The sequence below is a fragment of the Motacilla alba genome, chromosome Z (assembly GCF_015832195.1).
Source record: "Motacilla alba alba isolate MOTALB_02 chromosome Z, Motacilla_alba_V1.0_pri, whole genome shotgun sequence".
NCBI lineage: Eukaryota > Metazoa > Chordata > Aves > Passeriformes > Motacillidae > Motacilla > Motacilla alba.
This window is the reverse complement of record NC_052046.1, coordinates 29,501,906-29,520,956: the sequence shown is the minus strand read 5'-3', so window position 1 is coordinate 29,520,956 and position 19,051 is coordinate 29,501,906. Positions and strand designations below refer to the sequence as shown.

Genomic DNA, 19,051 nt, shown 5'->3' with positions numbered 1-19,051 from the left:
CTTCTTGTCAGTCCTCCCACCCCACACAGGCCCGATTAGTAAAATGTTCATACCATACTCAAAAACAATAACCTTTTACACTAAACATCCAAAATTAAGCCTGATCAGACAACTGCTAAGTTGCAAACTCTTTATTACAATGTTGGATAAACTTCAAGATTCTTCTTAATGACACATTGTGGCTCTAGAAAATCAAGGTTTAAAACTACATGGTTCAAGAAGTCTTCCGGGTTTTAAGTCTGGCTTCAAAGAGGTATTTTGCAGCCTTAGTAGCAATCATGTGAATGATACTTGCATTACAACAGTGATAACTTGTGGAATTATTTTGGCAAGATTAGGACTCCTGAGAACATGAATGGATACATTTTATTATCCTCAAAGCTAAGAGACAATATGAGTACAAAATAACTAAAAGAAAACTAAGCACAAAAGAAATGAAAAATATGGGAAAAGATATCTATTTTGCCCCCCTCTCCTTGTAACAGGGCATGAGTTATTTCCAGTCACTGTTTATTCTCATTACATACATTAGTATTTGCTCAAATTTCATGGCTATTACATTTTAACAGGACGACAGTTTAGAAGTCAGTTTTTTAATTACACCTGTGCAATAGAGTAAGTCACAGTATACTTTGAGATGTTTAAAAAATATTTATAAACTTGGTTTTGATATGCTAAAGCACTTGGCAACACTTTTACAGCATTTGGTTTTATATAATTAAATTTTCTTACAGTACTCCTTGTGATTTTTTTCTTTACATCTAAGAAAAAAAAACCTCACACAAAGAAATACGAACTGCCAAGTCTGACTGCATGACCATGTAATTCCAGTTTATAACGCTGACATTAAAACCTTCATTAATTATGTTGACAAATCATTACCTGTAGATTTAATGAAGGCAACCAATATGATTTGAAAACACAACATTCAGGTTTTAAGTTACATATTTATCAAAGTGTGCAGTTCTGCAGTGAAATGAAAAAAACATGTAAATACACAATGAAAGTTACAAGTTCACCAGCTCCTGTGACACAAACTGTTTTAATCTTTCAAGGTACTGTCCATAGAGTTCCACATCATTATGGCCCGCTCCTTCTACCCACAGTGGTTCTACAGGTCTCTGGCAACGCTCAAATAATGCCAGGCCATGTGAAAAGTCAATTACTTCATCTTCAGTTCCATGGATTATTAAGACAGGAGATGTTATTTTAGAAATTTTGTCAATGCTGTAAAAAAAAAATTATATCTATGAAAACAATGGCAAAGTTCTGAAATATGACAGGAATTTTCTTCAGTTAAGATCTACTTAGTTTTTCAGTCTTACAGAAATATATTGCAAATGACTTTGTTCAACAGTTACCTAGACTAACAATTCACTGGATAGAACTACTTGTTAAAACTAGGGATTTACATGTTATGTATAAGAAAATGAATTGCTTCTTTACGGATATCCACTAAGATGACTAGAGGTGCAAAGTGCCTAGAAGGTTTACAAAGTTTTGTAAACTTCTTCAAATCAAGTGCTCCTCTTTGATGTTATTCACTGATTTTTCTCCAATTCTTTTATTAAATCTTTGAAAAAAATTTCAGAGAATATGCCAGACTACTTGTTTCTCTAGTTGAAAACTTCTGTTAAAGAGAAAATGCATGCTGAATAAAAAAAAAATAATTCTACAACTTACTTCGGGAATGCATCAAAGCAGTATGTCTTCTTCGTATCAGGAAAAGCTACTCGCATTCCTGAGGTCAGTGGAGAATGAAGAATTACAGCAGCACTTTCATACCTAGCAGCAAGATCCACAGATGGTACCGTTCCTATACTCTGGCCATATATAATCACATTTTCAGGGCGAATTCCATACCTAGAAAATTAGAAATGTTTAAAAAGTGGCATATAAATTGACACAGACACAACTTACAGACCGAGGCAAAAAAAGCATTTCTGAAGATGAAAATTTTCAGAAGGGTATCAACTATGAAACAGGAGCTGGTAGAAGAACAAGCAAGTCTACTTTATGACATTCCTGACTAAAACATACAATTATTTATTTACTCTCTATTTGCAGTAATTTTTTCCCTATGCCTGAATAATATTAAAATAATGATTTAAATTTTTAAATATCGATTTTTGAATGCAGTGTGGCTTTTTAAAAGTCTTTACTATTAACTCCAGTAGACCAACAACAGAAAACTGATTAGAGCCTTAATAGCTCTTTGGTTATCATCATATGAAGCATAATCAAGCCTGCAAAAATTTGGTCAGCTTTACTCTTCTGATACCTGATAAAACCTGCAAGCTGGCATCATTGTTTATAAATTTAGTGAGACTTCAAGCATGCCCATACTGACAGTGATCAGTGTAATGACATTGATCATTCCATGTAATAGCCAAGAAGCTTGTTCTTATCACCTAATCCATAAGCAAGACAGCCCAACAGGGAATACAAAACTGAAATCACAGACTTCCTTCTAGTAAGATGCAATTAACAGAGGCAAACAAAAGGAACATCTAGTTAACACTCACACAAGTAATTTTAATATATTTTTCAGCATTAGTATGAATACAAAAAGCAATTACTTCACAAGTTACATGGGAAAAGCCTCTGAAGAGAATGGTAATGTGGCCAAGAACAGTGCCTGCAAAAGAAGTGAGCTGCTGACCCACTGCTCTGTACCCCTGACCAGGTACTCTTAGCACAGGTCAGACTCCAGCAGTGTATCTAAACTTGGGAGAGGAAATACCTTGAATAGGAAGGGATACTACATTGCATTAATACGAAACTAAAGAAAACCCCATACACAAGAAACCCCAAAATCAACAACAACCACTCTTTCCAAAACCCCACAAAACACACCAAACAAACAAACTCCTCCCCATCACCTCCAAAACAAGTCCAAAGCCCCCAACTTAAACCAAAAAACTCAAACCCAAATCATTGTTTTCATGCATTATTAAAACTTGTTCAGCTTTTTAAACAAGAGTAGCCTAGCCTAACGTCACTGTGGAACAGCAAGAGGTAGGAGGTTTGATGTTTGCCACTTTAACTCTAAAAGGAATGAAAATCAAGTATAGGAAAGTGCACTTGTTACCTTGTCTACAATAAAGGCATGCATATTTTCTGTCAACATTATATAGCAACATGCATAGCCACAAAGAAGTTATCAAATTAGTATACTTTGCATATCTCCAGTAAAGTCAGGGGAGCAGAAGTACAAAATAAATTTACAATATCTTAAAAATGTGGGTAAATAACTATATGGGTAACCAAACACTAAAATCAGTAAAGTCTAAGAGATTAAAAATCAGGAACATTAGGAAAAAAGGTGTTTCATGTGTACCAACACATTCAAATTACCAACCCAAAAAACAGCTCCCCCCAAATCCACAAGTACTTCTTAATAAGCCAGAAAAAACATCCTCTAAGTTGCATCCATATATAATATACAGTTAATAGAAAAATATGTATCTAGGAAGATTTCAAGATTGTAGTATTACCTACATGTTATGTACCAGTTGCAGAACTCATTAGGCATGCCAATAACTTGCTAAATTTGGTATAAAACCCAGTATTCACATCTAACATTGTCTATTTAATATTCATCTGTTCATTTAAATTGAGTTCTGATAGAGTGAAATGTAAGACGTTTTAAGTGCTAGCAGTAGCATGCAGTTTCCTGCCTGTAAGTACAAGCACAGCGGCTGACTCTGCCTGACACAGGAATCTTGCTGCATCACGACTACTTAATCACTGTCAGTGTTTCCTAGAAAGAGTTTCTAGTCATAAGCAGATCATGATCAAAGTAAGACTTCTAAAACTCTAAGTCTTCATCATCAGCCATCAACTACTAGCAGGCCCTTCATAACACAACAATTCTCAAACAAAAAGCAATTTCAAGCATTAACAAGACTTTCTGAAAATTCCAACACACATAAATAAAGTAAATTAAAGCTTTGAAAAAAAGACAAATCTAACGTGTCCATTATTTCTGCATCTTTCCTGAAACACCTGATAACATAGCACCTACCCTTTTACAATTTATCTCCCAATTCACATCACATTTGTCCACTATGGAAGTAGAGCACAGCCTTCCCTCCTTCCAACATAATCTGAACAAAACATGCATTAATACGTTGTATCACTAGTATGGCATGCAGTTTTCACAGTACATTATGATAAAGCTGTTTCCAAATAACACACCTTGCCAATTACCATATTTGCATTTCCTTGGATGTTGAGTTTTACGAGATATCGGCCATTTCACAGGAATTTAAAGCACAACTTAAAAACTGTATTTTAGAACATATATTCTCCTCTTTCTCATTATTCTTTCCCCTACTTTTTGATCAAATTCCTTCAGCCTGAAGATAGATAAATGACAGCTACAAAAAAATAAGCCAAGAAAAGCATTTACAGTATCTGGATTACAGTAATCCTTACTCCATCACAGTCAAATAGATTGCCTCACAGTGCCCACCAGAAAATACATGCTTTGCAATCTGTAAACTAAAGAAGTCAATAACCCAATGTGGTGGTTCAAAGTACACTTCTGAATATTCTGGCTTGAATAGGATGAAAATAATCAACCCCTGCCTCCCTAATAACAAACTCCAAGCAGCTTGGAAAACAGATTACATCCATGCATTCCAGTCTTCCCTCTTCTCTTGAAAAGGTTTAGTGGGCTGATCCTGGCTGGGTGCCAGGCACCCACCAAAGAAGCTCTCTGTTATTCTGCTCCATAGCTGGATAGGGGAGAGAAAATTTAATGAAGGGCTCATGGGTTGAGATAAGGACTGGGAGAGATTGCTCATCAAACACCATCATGGGCAAAACCAGCTAGAAGTAGAGATATTAATTGAATGTATTACTAACAAAATCAGAGCAGGATAATGAGATGTAAAAGACAGCTTAAAAACACTTTCCCCCCACCCTCTCTCCTTCCCAGCTCTACCTCTCCCCCAGCAGTGCAGGGAGTGTGGGTTATGGTCAGTTCATCACAGGTTGTTTCTCTCGGTGCTCGGGGTGAGGAGTCCTTCCCCAGCTCACCATGGCACCCCCCTCACAGGAGACTGTTTTCCATGAGCTTCTCTGATGTGAGTCTGTCCCACAGGCAACAGTCCCCCTCAAACTGCTGCAGGGCGGGTCACTCTTCCATGGGGTGCAAACTGGAGCTGCTCCAGTGTGGGCTCCTCTCTCCACAGGTCTTCCATGGGGTCACAGTCTTCTTTCAGGCATCCCCCTGCTCTGGTGTGGGGCTCCTCTGGTGCCTGGAACACCTCCTGCCCCTCCTTCCCCACTGACCCTGGTGTCTGCAGTGCAGCTCCCATCACATGTTCTCCTTTCACTCTTTTCTAGCTGAAACTACAACTGCACAATGATTTTTTCCCCTCTCCTTCTTAAATATGCTGTCCCAGAGGCACTACCATAATTTCTAATTGGCCCAGCCTTGGCCAGCAGCACAGCCATCTTTGGAGCTGACAGAGATTGGCTCTGCCAGAAATGGAGGAAGCCTCTAGCAGCTTCTCACAGAAGGCACTCCTGTAGCCCCCAGGTACTAAAGCTTGGCCATGCAAGCCCAATATAATAGGCTTCTGAAATAGTTAGAAAAAGAAAGAGCCAAATTGTCCCACTGTTGCTATCTTTCAAAAGTATCACTTTACAATCTACAACAGAAAAAATATTGAAAAGGTAACTGTTTTTAAGTTTCCTACTCATAAAATTTGTTTACTTCTTTTGACAGACTCATAGCCTGTTAAACTCCAAGAAGTTTTGTGTCAAATTATCAGATGACCATACCCAGTCTCCCAAAGTAGGAGTGTCAGATCAAGAGAAAAAGATCGCACTAACATTGTTCTCTTAATCACTGCCTTATAAGTACAGGTCATCCTGAGGAAGGGGAACATGACATTTACTGAGCCATATGCTTCAGGGAGTTCCTCTGGTTACAAGAGGTCAAAGACATGGTGTAAAGACTGTTGCTATCTTTGAAAGCTCATTATGTTGATAATAGGACTAATGTAAACACTGTTGTCCACTCAAGTAATCTTAGATTACCTGTGTCAGCATAGACAAACCTTCAATGTGCATGTGAAAGTAATGAAGGGTGTTTTTAGATTTGGGGATTTTTTTTTAAGCCATAATCACCAAAAAGGACCTTGGAAGAAAACCTTAAAAGTAGCTATGCACAGATGTACCAATCGCTGGTTTTGCAGAGAAAGCACTATTCCTCATGGACAAGGTATTCGGGACAGAATCTGGTATCAAGAAAATACTTGATAGGTATTTTCTGCAGTTTAAAGGCTGACTGCAACATCTTTCTCTTTCCCAGAGCAACTGGCATTTCAATTCCTTTAAACACCCAATTCATCCTTAATGCTCACACACTTAAAGGTTACCTGCCTGGAAAGCAGATGAAATCTAAAGAGCAGTTTTGACACAGAACCTGTGTTCATGCAAGCTTCCTGACATCCTCACAGAGTGTCTGAGCACTCATGAATTTCTGCCTCATCACCACAAAGGCACAGGTTGATGTCACTACAAAGCTAAGCTATTGCCAAATAGAAAAGAACCACTTTCCTATTTGCAGCTTCAGCAATGCATTCCCACTCATTAGGCTTCAACAGTTAATGAAAGGAGCTGAATAAACCTTATCTGGGGGTAGTGGAGCAATTGCTTTAGCCCTCCTTTGTGCTGCCTGTGTTCAGAGACAGCAGGAAACTGCATGCCACTGTTGGGTGAGGAAGGAGCAAGCCAATAAGGTGTAACTGTCCCCAGCTGTTCCAAGTGCCTGGAACCAGGGCCCAAGATGACACTAATGAAGCCAATATTCTTCGCTGTGGACCTACATATGCTGATCAGATACAGATTGTCTCCTGTAAAGGAGGCAATCCTAAACACTCCTGGCCTGATCTTTTCAGCTTCTGGTAGGAAAACAACTGCTAAACAGCAATGAAATATTCTTTTTTCCCCTTGGTGATGAACGTCATGTGATTTAGCAGAAACTTCCACTATTTCCTTGATATTTCTGTTTTTGTAGCAAGACCCTTTCTGAACTTTACTTAACACTTATCTTACTGGTGGTCCACCTTTTCTCCGCCTCTTCATTCTCTTTTTTTGTCTTCATGGAATCATAGAATAGTTTAGGTTGGAACGTAATATAGTCCACACCCTTTGCCATAGGGAGGTAATACTTCACTGAATCAAGTTGCTCAAAGTGCTGTCTGACTCTTCCTTAAACACTTTAATTGGATGTACATCACTTACATTGGATATTACCCTTATTTTATATTTTCACTGGATACGTATCACATTACCATGATGTGCAATAAGCAAACTACAAAATTGTGACAAAGGAAGGTGGAGTTTTTCTGTTTCTTTGGGTTTTTTCCTTTGTTTTTGGTTTTCAGCTTCAGTTACCTTTAAGACACAAATACCAGCAGAAATTACCATGCTACAGTGTCAGGCTCTTAAAAAATACCTGCCATTTTGATCTGGATATACATCAGGGAGACAAAGTAATTTATATTTACTTCTGAACTATTGCTCTTAATCGAGAAGACTTGATTGCTTTACAATAATGAAATAAAGTATTGATAAGATCAAGCTTAGAAGAGTACATTTTCCATAGTACCTTTTTAGGCTTACACTAGATGCTCTAGAGAAGCCACAGTTTGCGAAGCTATTGCAACACCCACATTTAGAAACTTGACACAGCACTTGGGGCACATGGACCAAGGGGGAAGACACTGAGGGAATTTTCAATGCACACTCAGATTTTTTTGTCATCATGGACATAACACATGGAATTACAGCTGCAAGTTGCAGAACATGAAGGGCATGAACCTTATCCACACCTGTAACTCTCAACATTTTAGGCCATTAATAAAATTCAGGACCACACAGCTCCTCCTCAACTGATGTGCGCGTCCCCCTTCCTGTGCATAAAATATTTTACAATGGAAGAAGAAAAAAGGAACTATGCTTTTTGAGAGGCAAACCCATATGAGAGGCAGTGAACCCAATGTTCACATTGTATCAACAAACTGCACCTTCTCTGCCTCTTTCCCAGTTTTGCCTTTTCTAAACTTTAAAATGCTACCAATACACTTGTTCTATTGTCAAGATTTCTTTTACATGATAATTGAGCTACTTTTCCCTATCATTTAAAGAAAACCTCAATTTCCCTCCAAATGTAAAATGCTAGAGTACCTCAACTTCTAGCTGAACTCCCTCCCTTCTACTTCCAAATTGAAAAAAAAAAAAAAAAGTAGTTTATAAGTTGACAAATTAACACTTTTGGTCAACATCTGAAGAGACTCAGTATTATTCCTATACCTGGCTGTTCAATTTATGGACATTCTGTCCATTTTGACATATTGTCTGATGGCAAGATTTACCCTTTAATTTTTCAATTATTATGCAGTCCATGATAAGCAACAATGAAAGGGCTATTTCGCTTCTTACAGGTAAATCTGGTCATGAGGCAACTCTGGCACATCTTCAGAGGTTTCTGAATGAGTGCCACTTGCCCTGCATTTGCCTGGGGCTTGTTAAACCTTTCCACCCTTGCTAGGGTGTCATCAAAGGCCTTCAGAGACCAGAACAGCAGAAAATAGGCGTATCCCAAAATGACTCCTGGCATTTCAACACTTGGTAGTTATGACAGCTGGAAAAAGAATGTCCTTACTTGCAGCTTTTATATAGCTCCATGCACATGAATATGCAACAATGTACAGCTTTTCCAAAATTGATGAAGGCAGTGAATCACACGACCTTCTTTCATGGCCATCATCCACATAGGTAGCTACTGCTTCCTATTAACATCTTCAAAGGAGGTAAAGAATAGGGAAACAACTCAGCATCTACATCTGCTGTTTACCTGTTCTGATAGGCTGCCAAACTAGTTTTAAGGATTCACTTTCAAATCTCAGTACAAGCTCCAGACTATTTCACCCCAGGTGTCCAGGCCCCACTGGACAGCTGTGCTCATTTACAGGTGAGTATGTGGATTGTCTCCCCAAGACACAAAAGTTAAGATTTGCATTTAGTCTTATCAATATTATCTTAACTGAAGACTAGCAAGTCTTTACCACAAGTGGTTTTGTTGACTGTAGAATTAAGTCCACATCAGCATTTCAATTACCCAAGAAACACGTTTTAGTGCTGGGTTCTATAATTTCATTTTTCAGAACAGAGAGTGCAGGGACCTATGGCTGTGATCAATCTCTGAAGGTAACTTCTCCATTCTTTTCTTCATCACATCACAAACTGTGAGGCAGAGTTTAAAACCTTCGGGTCCCTTTCTTATCTCATCAACAAGAATTTCCAAGGAGTTACAGCTATACTCACATTTATCCTGCAAACAAGCCGTTGAATTACTTCGTTTTTGCAGAATTAGTTATAAACGTTAAAGATTGTACCAATGTGAAACTGACAGAGCAAGCTATGCTAGGAAATTGAAGCAAGGCTGCAGCAAATGATTAAAGGCTCCGTTCTGGTCCAGATATACACTGAGTATTTTAACACAGATGAGCACTGTCTCGGGACTCAAGAGAATATCACAGCTGAATAACCAAACTGTGAGCCAGTATATCCAGAGTCAAGTGCTGAACTTCCTCCTGATACATCCAGCATTCAGATGCAAGGATGAGACCAGGTCAGGCAATTGGAAAGCTGTTCTAAGTAATACAGGTGTAACTGGTAATACCAATGTCTTTTTCAGCAGTAGACCAAATTCAGTTCACGTGTGTGAAATTCACAAGTTGGGCAGACCAATGTAAACTTTACACATTCTACAGAATTACCTAATTTCTACAGGAGATGAAATAATAATAAAAGAAAAAGGCAGACAAAAAAGGGACCAAGGTGAGGTTATTCTTGAACATAAGAATATCTTATAAGATATATTTAGAGGTCTCCGCAACAATGTCTGCTGACGAATGAGCACACTTACACGGGACACTACAATCACAATAGTTTGGGTAAGGGACCTTGAAATACCCTGTAATTCCACCTTCCCTGCCATGGGCAGGGATACTTTCCACTAGACTAATCTGCTGAAAGTTCCATTCAACCTGGCCTTGAACACTTCCTGGGATGGGGAAGTTGCCCAAATTTCTCTGGACAACCAGTTCTTCTCGTGGCAACTTCTGTGGGCAACTTGTTCCGATGCTTTATCACCCTCACAGATTTCTTATATCTAATCTCAATCTACCCTCTTTCAGTTTAAAGCCATTAGCCTGTGTCCTATCAATTAAGAGCAATCTTATTTTTTTAGAGAAAGTACACTTCATTGCTTAAGAATAGTGGTGAGAATTAAAATTGCAATCACGTTTCCTTGCAGATTTTATATTTAGACATTCATTATGAGGAAGAAGAAACAATAATTACAAATGAATTTATGAAACAGAGCCTGTAAACTGACAAAGTATTGTGTTTCACCATCTAGTTCTCTTCCATTTTCTGTTACATTTAAATAGTTCAGACTGTCTTCTAAATTGTTCACAAACTACATTATGTTTTTCGTAAATGTTACTGGGTATTTCACTAAATAACTAATGTCCAGATCACCTACCAGCTACAAAGCACAGTCAACAGTGCACCTGTTGCAGCTCTTGGCTTATGAAAGAGACATATTTCAACTTTCCACTGTAATAAAAATAAACACCAAAAGCTAATCTAACAACCTAGTATGCATGTTTTTGAATAGATGAAGCTGAACATCTCTCCCCTGTGGTTGAATGAGGTTTATGATAATAAGCTTTTACCCTATTTAATACATGGATAACATGCTTCTTTGAAAAGCAGTATCATACTATTGTTGTAATGTAAAAGGAGTGCAAAACTAAATGTGTATTTAAAGCACTGAAAAGGGGTAATTTGCTCATTAATTCTGCATTGATGAAGTTCTAAACTCACTGTGACAATTACCAGGATCCAGGATTTAAAGCCCACATGCCCTTACACTAAGTCATATCCCTGATGCTATAATTATTAAACAGGATGCTCAAGTTGCAATGACTGAGCCATAACAACACACTTCAGGTTTTTATACCTTATTGGTGTAAAATACACAGTGTGCTGGGACTTTTTGGTGAGCAGTTATTCTTATGATTGAATACTATTTTAAAAATAGTTTTTATAGTCTGGGTATTTGTAACATGAGAAGACTACTGAGCTAAATGGAAAAAAATATGGTGAAAATTAGAGAAGCTGCACTTATTTGGTGCAGGATTCTGTAGGATTCTCACGTATATCAGTGAACGCATCCACAGTCTTTCATCTTGCTATTTTATATCCCACAAAACCAGAGGCTTAGAACACAGAAGTTGCTGAAATAACATCTTTCCATTTGTACTTTTTTCTTGTCCATTTTTATTCTGCTTGAGTTAACACCACTGGCTCCAAATTCCTCTTTTTTTGTTTACACCATAAGGTATTTACACAGATCCATTACAAACTCTCCCACACATTGTATTTTGTGAAGATAGCTTTCTATATAAAGCAGAAAGATGTTTTCTCTCTTTGGAAATGCTGTAGTTGATAGTCAGAATTCTGAAACAAAGGTGATCTCAACATCATACAGAAATAAGAGTCTCACCAAGTTCTCTTATACCAGCTTTTACTCTGCCCCTCCCTACAAAAAAAGTAGGTGATGGAAATTATCTGAAGAAACAACCTGCATTTTCTCATGCCCACATCACAACAGTGGGTTAATTACTGGGGTATCAATTATTATACATTTTTCCCAACTTTTTAATTTTTGCAGCTGAGAAGATTCCAAACTATGACAATAAGGAAGATACTCTAATTGTTCAAGACTAAACCACAGCTTATTAAATTTAATTCCATTTCAATTTTTCCAGTATGTAAGTTATATATACTGATCCTGCTTAATACTGACAATGCCTTCAACATCGGGCACCACCAGTCAGCTTGGATATGAATCCACTAATTCTAAATCACAGCATTGCTGTTTCAACTACCAATGCATGTGAAATAAAACCATTTGACAAAGAATGCTGTCAAAGAGAAATGGCAACTAATGTCTTACCTTGTTCTAAGAGCCACCCAAGCAGCATCAATGTCAGCATACAGATTCTTCTCCGTTGGCTTCCCAGAACTTGCACCATATCCAGAATAATCATAGGAGAATATGTTGCAATTAATCCGTGAACCCAGTCCTATATAAAAGCTGCTCATCTGACCCAGGTCAACAGCATTTCCATGTGAGAAGAGCAAAGTGTACTTGGCGTTAGGTGAGCAACGCACGAACATACAGGCAATCCTGTTGCCTTTACATGTTCTAGTCATGAAGCACTCAATAGCATCTTTTTCTCTAGAAGAATATTGCCAGTCTGCTCGCTCTGAGAGATGCAAAGTCCAGCGACTGCCACTCTCATCACACATCAGTGTGTATGTGGGATCAGGAGGTAAGAATGCCAGCTTAGAGGCAATTTTCCCTGGGCATGGTGGACAACAGAACAGGCAACACAGTTCACTAAAGGAAAGATTATTCATCTTCTAGTCTGAAATGGGAAGAGAGAATAGTATCAATTTCCAGGTACAATCTGACATTAAAAAAACCCAACTTACAAAAAAAGTGAACACAATATCTCTAGAAAATAATGCGTAACTCCTGAACATTTAACCAAAGACTTAAATGCATATATGTATATTTCCATATAATATTAAATTTTATATTATTAGTTACTTCACAATGAGTATATTATTAAAGAGGAGTGATAATTCTAAAGCCCTGCCAGATATCAAAGTAAAACATGATTACCCAGAGAAAGAACAAGCATCAGTTTTGGAACTTTCTTTGGAGGAAATGAAGTTGCTCATCTCAAGACATTAAGAAAAACCTTCTTGCCATTGACAAATACATATGTAATAAAGAACAAATAAAATATGTTGCAGAGTTGCAGCATACTAAGGTTACGCAGATTTCTGCAGCTAAAAATCACTACAGCAGCTCCTAAATACAAAGAAAGTATATTGCAATCATGAAGTATGGGTTCCTGCGAGCACTACCAGAAGTATGAAGGGTGCATGAAGGTCAAAATGTAGAAGACAAAACACGATGATGCTTCTGGATTAGCAAACACTCTAGAGCTTTGGTATACAAAAATGTAGCCATAAACTTATCTTCACTCCTCATACTTGCTGACATAAATGTTTTGAAAACCTACAAAGATGTTCTTAGCTGTATTGTCCATAGGAATTGGGATTGCATAAATGACACAACTGGGGTTTTTCTTTCATGCTTCAAGAAACACATCCCAAACTAAATGCTCTATCACAGATATTTGTTAAAGCAATATAATCCATAGTACCAATTCAAAACATTGGTTTTAACAGTGGTTGGAGGGGAGGAAAAAAAAATAAACACACCTAACACCTAAAGCAAGACAGGTAAAGATACAGTTGCCCTTAAAAATAGACATTGTGTTCTCTTAATTTAGAACAGTGAGAATGGAGTGGGAGAAAATCCTTTGTTGCAGCAATACTTTTTCTCAGAGATAAGAGGAATGAAGTTTGACAAGCACTGTGCTGGAAACCAGCACACCAAAAATAAGCATTTACTCTACTTTCCTTCTGTTAAGGCATCTGGCATTTCATCTTAACTTAAACAATTTTTTCATACCAAATCTACCTACAGGTCTCAAGTTCATCTCCTGACGGCTCCCTGTGAACATAAACACTTACAGTTTCACATACTGACTTTGACTCAAGCTACAAAACAAGCAGATTTCAGTTGTCTAGTATCACGCTGTTCCAGAAGTATTTGGGTCATCCAACAGTAAAATCTTACTGCTAACTGTGACACCTAACAGTATTTAGCTACTTCAAATTTTGTACTTAAATTTGAACGGAAGCGTAGTTTTTATGCGTAAATTTCTTTTTAAAGAAGCTTCAAGGACAGTGCTGCAAAAACACTTCAACAGGTATCACAGAACAACTATCTGTATTTTTGGATGTGCGAATGGTCTCTTCCTGGTGGTACAGTATGAAACCATACTGCAAACAATGTTACATGGAACATACTTTCAGAGCAGCAAAAACAGGCACAGTGAGACAGTCTGACAAACACACAAACATTTGAGGAATACCACAAAAAAAGAGGCTGCTGCAGCTAAGGTTTTTCACCCCAGGTCTCTAATTTTCTTCAAAACAGAGGGAAACCACAGAGGCTTAGACATGGGAGATCAACACTTCCAATTTAGAGGACATGGGAGGAAGTACTTATCAGCTCCCATAAGAAGGTAGATAGGCTCTTAAAGAAGATCCTGGATAAAGGACCATATTCCTGCTAGCTGAAGTAACAATAATATTGTGTTTCAGCACAATTAGTCACTCAAATTTGGAATTACTCACCTCTGTCAGATGAGATTATGTAAATGTTAAGTTTCAGTTATACCCACAAGTCAGGATAAGTGGAAGGAGTCTATGGAGGAAGTCTAACTATTAGCAAAAGGTTTAGATTGTCTGATGCAAAGTAAAAATCCTATTGTTCTGCGGGGGGGGGGGGGGGTGGTGGTGGTGTGTATTTTTTCCTTCTTCACTTCTCTTGTCATTATGGGCACCAAAGAAGCAACTTCTTTCACCTCTACTTAATGAGTTCATCTTCACAGTCCAACCTCAACATGCTTTTTTTCCAAGTACTTAGGACACAATACTCAAAATCTTTTCTATTTCTATCAGAAACTATTAAATGGATCTGTTCTGAGTGAGTTTTCCCACCTTTACAGAAACATCTGAAGGTGAAGTTAGACATTATTCTAGGGGTGTGATTATTATTTTTTGTGAAATATTTAAAATAATTTGTACTTCCAAAAGTGAAATATAAATAATTTGTTTTGCCCAGGAACAGCTGATTGCACTCTATACCAGCATACAATGAAAACTACAGAATTTCTTATTTCTTCCAAATCCACTTGTCAGAAAGAATTAGAACAGGAGTTTATACTATTTGTAAGTATAAACAGCCCAGCAACACAACAAATATGATCTCACTCAGAAAATATTTGCTATTTACCCAAGTAATTTCAGAAGACTGGAAACCAGCCTGTAGGATTCACACACAGGGCAGTACTGCAGTAAACCACAGTGAATTAGCTGATGTGGTGGTACCGTCCCCCAAGACAGCTTAAATGTGCTAAAAATGGGCTGTCACCAGATATGGCAAATGACATGCTGAAGACAGTAGATGAAGTATTATTCCTCCCCTGTGCTAGACTAATGCAGGCTTTATGTATTGATCTTTTAATCCAATGGAAAATATGCCTACTGAAACAAAAGATTCTGATTCCAGAGTCATTCTCCAACTTCATCATGGCTAATAAGAATTCTCTTCTTTAAAATAAACACATGCTACTTTCTTCACTCTGAAGACTCAAGACAACCAGCAGGTCACTAACTAAACCAATTTGATACAAAACACCTACTGAACTTCCACAGGAGAATAGCTCCAACTAAATGCAAACAATGTTTCTATTATACTGGAACTGGTTTGTCTTTCACTGTGATGGATTGTATTTACATGAGAGTGTGAATAAGCTGGATGTGTGTGCTTTACCTGGATTCTTAGTGAAGCTGAGGCAAAACCAACTGTGACCAGATTACTTTAAGCATATGGTTCCACAAGTACAGATGAGTAACTTTAATGGGACTCATTTGACTAAGATATGTTGTGAATACCTAAGGTATAGTCTAACACCTTCTGAGTATGTATGATGTAAATCTCTGTGCTCATTACAGCATCATCAGATTCTGAGATCAACACATCCCAACAACACAACTATCTCACCTTCTACTTGACATTTCAGTAGTAATAAAAATGCCAGTGCTGTTCTGCAAACACAATTTCTACAGCTGGTAAAATATACTAACAAAAGGAATATGATAAAAAAATAATACATCCCCTTTAAAATTATAGTGCATTTTTCATAGTAATTAAGTATGAAAATTCTGTAGAAGAAACTGCAGAAAACTCTTCTATTGCAGCAGTAGAGGCTAGGAAATAAAATAGGCCCAAGTACACTACTTATCCCTTCCGGGATAGCTTTTAAAAGGAAAGCAAGAACATTTTATCAATTTTATCTCTTTAACTCTCTTATGAATAAAGATCTAACATATAAAATTACAAATGTGAAATTGCCCACAGGCAGTGATTTCAATTCATTCTGTGGCAATTAGCCTTTCCATAAAGGCTGACAGAAGGGGGAAAATGTCTATTTAATCTTAAAGAACACCTCAAGTATTTATCCTGTGCTTCCTTAGGATAACACAAATGCAGCTTTTTCATATAAGTAATTATTTCTGTCCTCTAATCTCTGTACATAATAACAAGACAGTAGAACCTATTACTCACATCTTTGAATACTTCACTAGGCGTTAGTCTCAAAACCACCCCAACCTTGCAAACACTTATCTAGAAATCTTATATTTACATTAAATAGAAATTATTCTATTGTTTATTTAAATTAAATTGCCTATTTTATGGGAACTATTCACAAGAACAAAGTCAAAGTCATAAATATAGCTGCTGGTTTGGAACTTTAGGTGTTATTCAAAGCATAACAGGCAAGATATTAAAATTGTTGGGTTTTTTTCCTTTTACTTGCTATTTGTGTGTATTTTGGTAGTGGGTTTATTGTTTGATTAGGGTTTTTTTCATCTTTACTGTTCATTATCTACTGCTGAAACAAGAAATTCTAAAGCATTTTCACACTTTCATTGGATGCAATACAATAAGACCTTGAGTTCAAGCCACTACTGAAGTACCAATATTTATTTCAACACCTGCATAATATTAAAAATGGAACAGAATAATATGAACATCCTTTAACTAGTCCAACAGTTAAAGCAACAAAATGTTCAGAGAAAAAGAAATCATTAGTGTCTGATTAAGTACCACCTAAAAGGATTAACAGAATATTAAGAAACAATACACAGTAAGTCCAGAAAGCAACACAAAGGAAGTATATTTAATTATGAAAAAGCTACATTAAGAAATACTGGGAAGTAATTATTTAAGATAGTTTTCAAAGGACGAAGTAGGTTACATGAAAACAGAGAAGCCTGATCAAACCAAAACTTTACTTTGGTTAATTTGATTCTAAACAAATAAACACTGCTTCTAGTCTTACAAATTCTAACTATTTTAACTCACATTATTTATTTATCCTCTGCTGGTTACTTTGCATATATCAAAACCCAGAGGCATAGTTGAAAAAAGAAAGGGAATTCACAAAACATTAACTGAAAAATCCAGACATTCTTTATCAACCGAAGAACAAACGAAACCTCTAAAGGTTCCAGATAGACAACTGCGGGATTAACCCGATTACATAATGCCTTGCATACTCCAAGCAAGACTCTGTCCCCGGAGCTGCCCTGCTGAGGCCATCCGCCGGCTGCCCGGCGCTGAAGCCCCGCTGTGTCCCAGCCGCTCCAGCCCAGCCGGCCGCCACCACGGACCTGCGCTCTTAACACCGCTCTGCGCTCAGGTACTTCTACTCTGATTTCCGCAGCCGTAAACCTTCCTAGTTAATTACTGACCAAATACTTTAAATTTTTATACTAATAATACCTGAGAGCAATGTTGAGGCCAGCGTCACTCCCTCCCCTCAACAGCAGAAGCTAAAGGAGTAAATTCAACCAGGCTTGCGGGAACTAAAATAACTCCTCAGGTGTCCGCATCTGAGAAGGGCTCCGCCGAAGTCCCCACCAGTACCTCAAAGGCACTGTTTGGGGCCGCGAAAAGCCAGACCTTAACACGCGTGCCACCAGGCAGTGCGCCCGTTTCCAACAAAGGAGTCCAGGGCAAGACCGCGGAGACGGGAGCACCGGACTGATCGCCCACGGCACCCGGGCACCCCGAGGCAGGCTACACCCCCAGAGACCCCCGAGCACAGCGACACAGGGACGCGGGCAGGAGGCTGGCGGGCGCCGGCAGCTCGCCGCCCGGTTCGTGCCGCAGACCGAAGCCGCGCCGCCCGCCTTTCTGAGGAAACGCCGGTGGCCGCCGCGGGCCCTTCCGCTCGCCCCAGGGGCCGCCACACGCCCGCGCCAGGCGGCGCGGACGGGCCGGGGGTCCGAGCGGGACAAGAGACACGGACGGACCCGCAAGGAGGAAACAACTCGCCCATACGCCACGGCAGCCAGTCATCCGCACACCGTCCATCCCCGCAACGCCGGGGGAGGACGGCCCCTACCTGCACCGGGCGCTCCGCTCGGCGGCCCCGCGCTCTCCCGACTGCCGGGTCGGCGGGGTGTGGGGACGCCGGCTGTGCTGAGTAACGGCGCGGCGGGAGGCGGCCGTCAGCGCCCCAGCCCCGGCCCCGGCCGGAGAACGCGCGGCCCTGGCAGCACTAAACCCGCCCCGCGCAGCCTCCAGAGCGGCGCTGGCCTCGCCTCGCCCGCGGACTGCACTGGCGCGGGGGCGGCCGGGGCGGGGCCCCGCGGACCGCAGCGCCAATGGGGGCGCAGCCGTGACGGCGCCGCCCAGCGCGGGCGGGCCCGCGGAACGGTTCCGGGGCACGCGGCGCCGGCCCGGGATGAGCTCGGAGAGGGGGAACGTGTCGCGCACGCGGCCCCAGCGCCACCAGAACGCGCGCGCCTTCAAGAACGACAAGTACGACACCAGCGCCCGGTGCAAGGTAGGCGGCGGCGGGCCCGGGCCGGCCCGGGACACGCGGGGTTGTCCCGGCGTCAGAAGCCACCCCTCTGCAGGCGATGCAGCGCTTGGGGCCGGAGCGCTGGGACGGGTTTCTTACCGAAAGCATGGGCAGTCCCCTACGGCCTCTGAAGCCATGCCCTGTCCCTGTGAGGTCTGGTGCCAGATCCTGATAGGCTTCGGCATCGCAAACGACGTCACGCGGCAGTGGATTCCGTGGGACCGTTTTAGGGGATGGAGATACCTCTGGCCCGGTTCCGCCCACACCAGGCACAGTGCTGCTAAGAGACAGTGGTAGCAAGACATCTGAGACAGTTGTCTCTGTAGGCAAATGTGTAGTGTGAGACTTGAATCATACTTATGACATGA

The 19,051-nt window shown here is 39.9% G+C and overlaps 2 protein-coding genes across 9 annotated transcripts in view; one reads left to right on the top strand and one right to left on the bottom strand.

Annotated features, from left to right (window-relative positions):
- Positions 1-350: 350 nt before the first annotated feature.
- ABHD17B (abhydrolase domain containing 17B, depalmitoylase) lies at positions 351-18,361 on the bottom strand. Of its 2 annotated transcripts, none has more exons than XM_038123891.1 (4): positions 18,222-18,361; positions 12,053-12,527; positions 1,684-1,863; positions 351-1,227 (listed from the first exon to the last, which is right to left on the bottom strand). In XM_038123891.1, the coding sequence occupies exons 2-4, from the start codon at positions 12,517-12,519 to the stop codon at positions 1,008-1,010; spliced, it is 867 nt and encodes a 288-aa protein (XP_037979819.1). In that variant the 5' UTR covers positions 12,520-12,527; positions 18,222-18,361; the 3' UTR covers positions 351-1,007. The 2 variants fall into 2 exon arrangements, with proteins under 2 accessions (XP_037979819.1, XP_037979820.1); XM_038123892.1 differs by lacking the exon at positions 18,222-18,361 and adding an exon at positions 17,597-17,727 and having other exon boundaries at positions 534-1,227.
- Positions 14,567-19,051, top strand: part of CZH9orf85 (chromosome Z C9orf85 homolog) — a 20,129-nt gene continuing 15,644 nt past the window's right edge. The window contains exon 1 of one of the 7 annotated variants that reach the window (XM_038123893.1): positions 14,567-17,513. In XM_038123893.1, coding sequence (XP_037979821.1) covers positions 17,358-17,513 — 156 coding nt within the window. In that variant the 5' untranslated portion in view covers positions 14,567-17,357. Of the gene's footprint in view, positions 17,514-18,489; positions 18,666-18,693; positions 19,006-19,051 lie in introns of those variants that run through there. The other 6 variants (XR_005255204.1, XM_038123894.1, XM_038123896.1 and 3 more) reach the window with 6 other exon arrangements.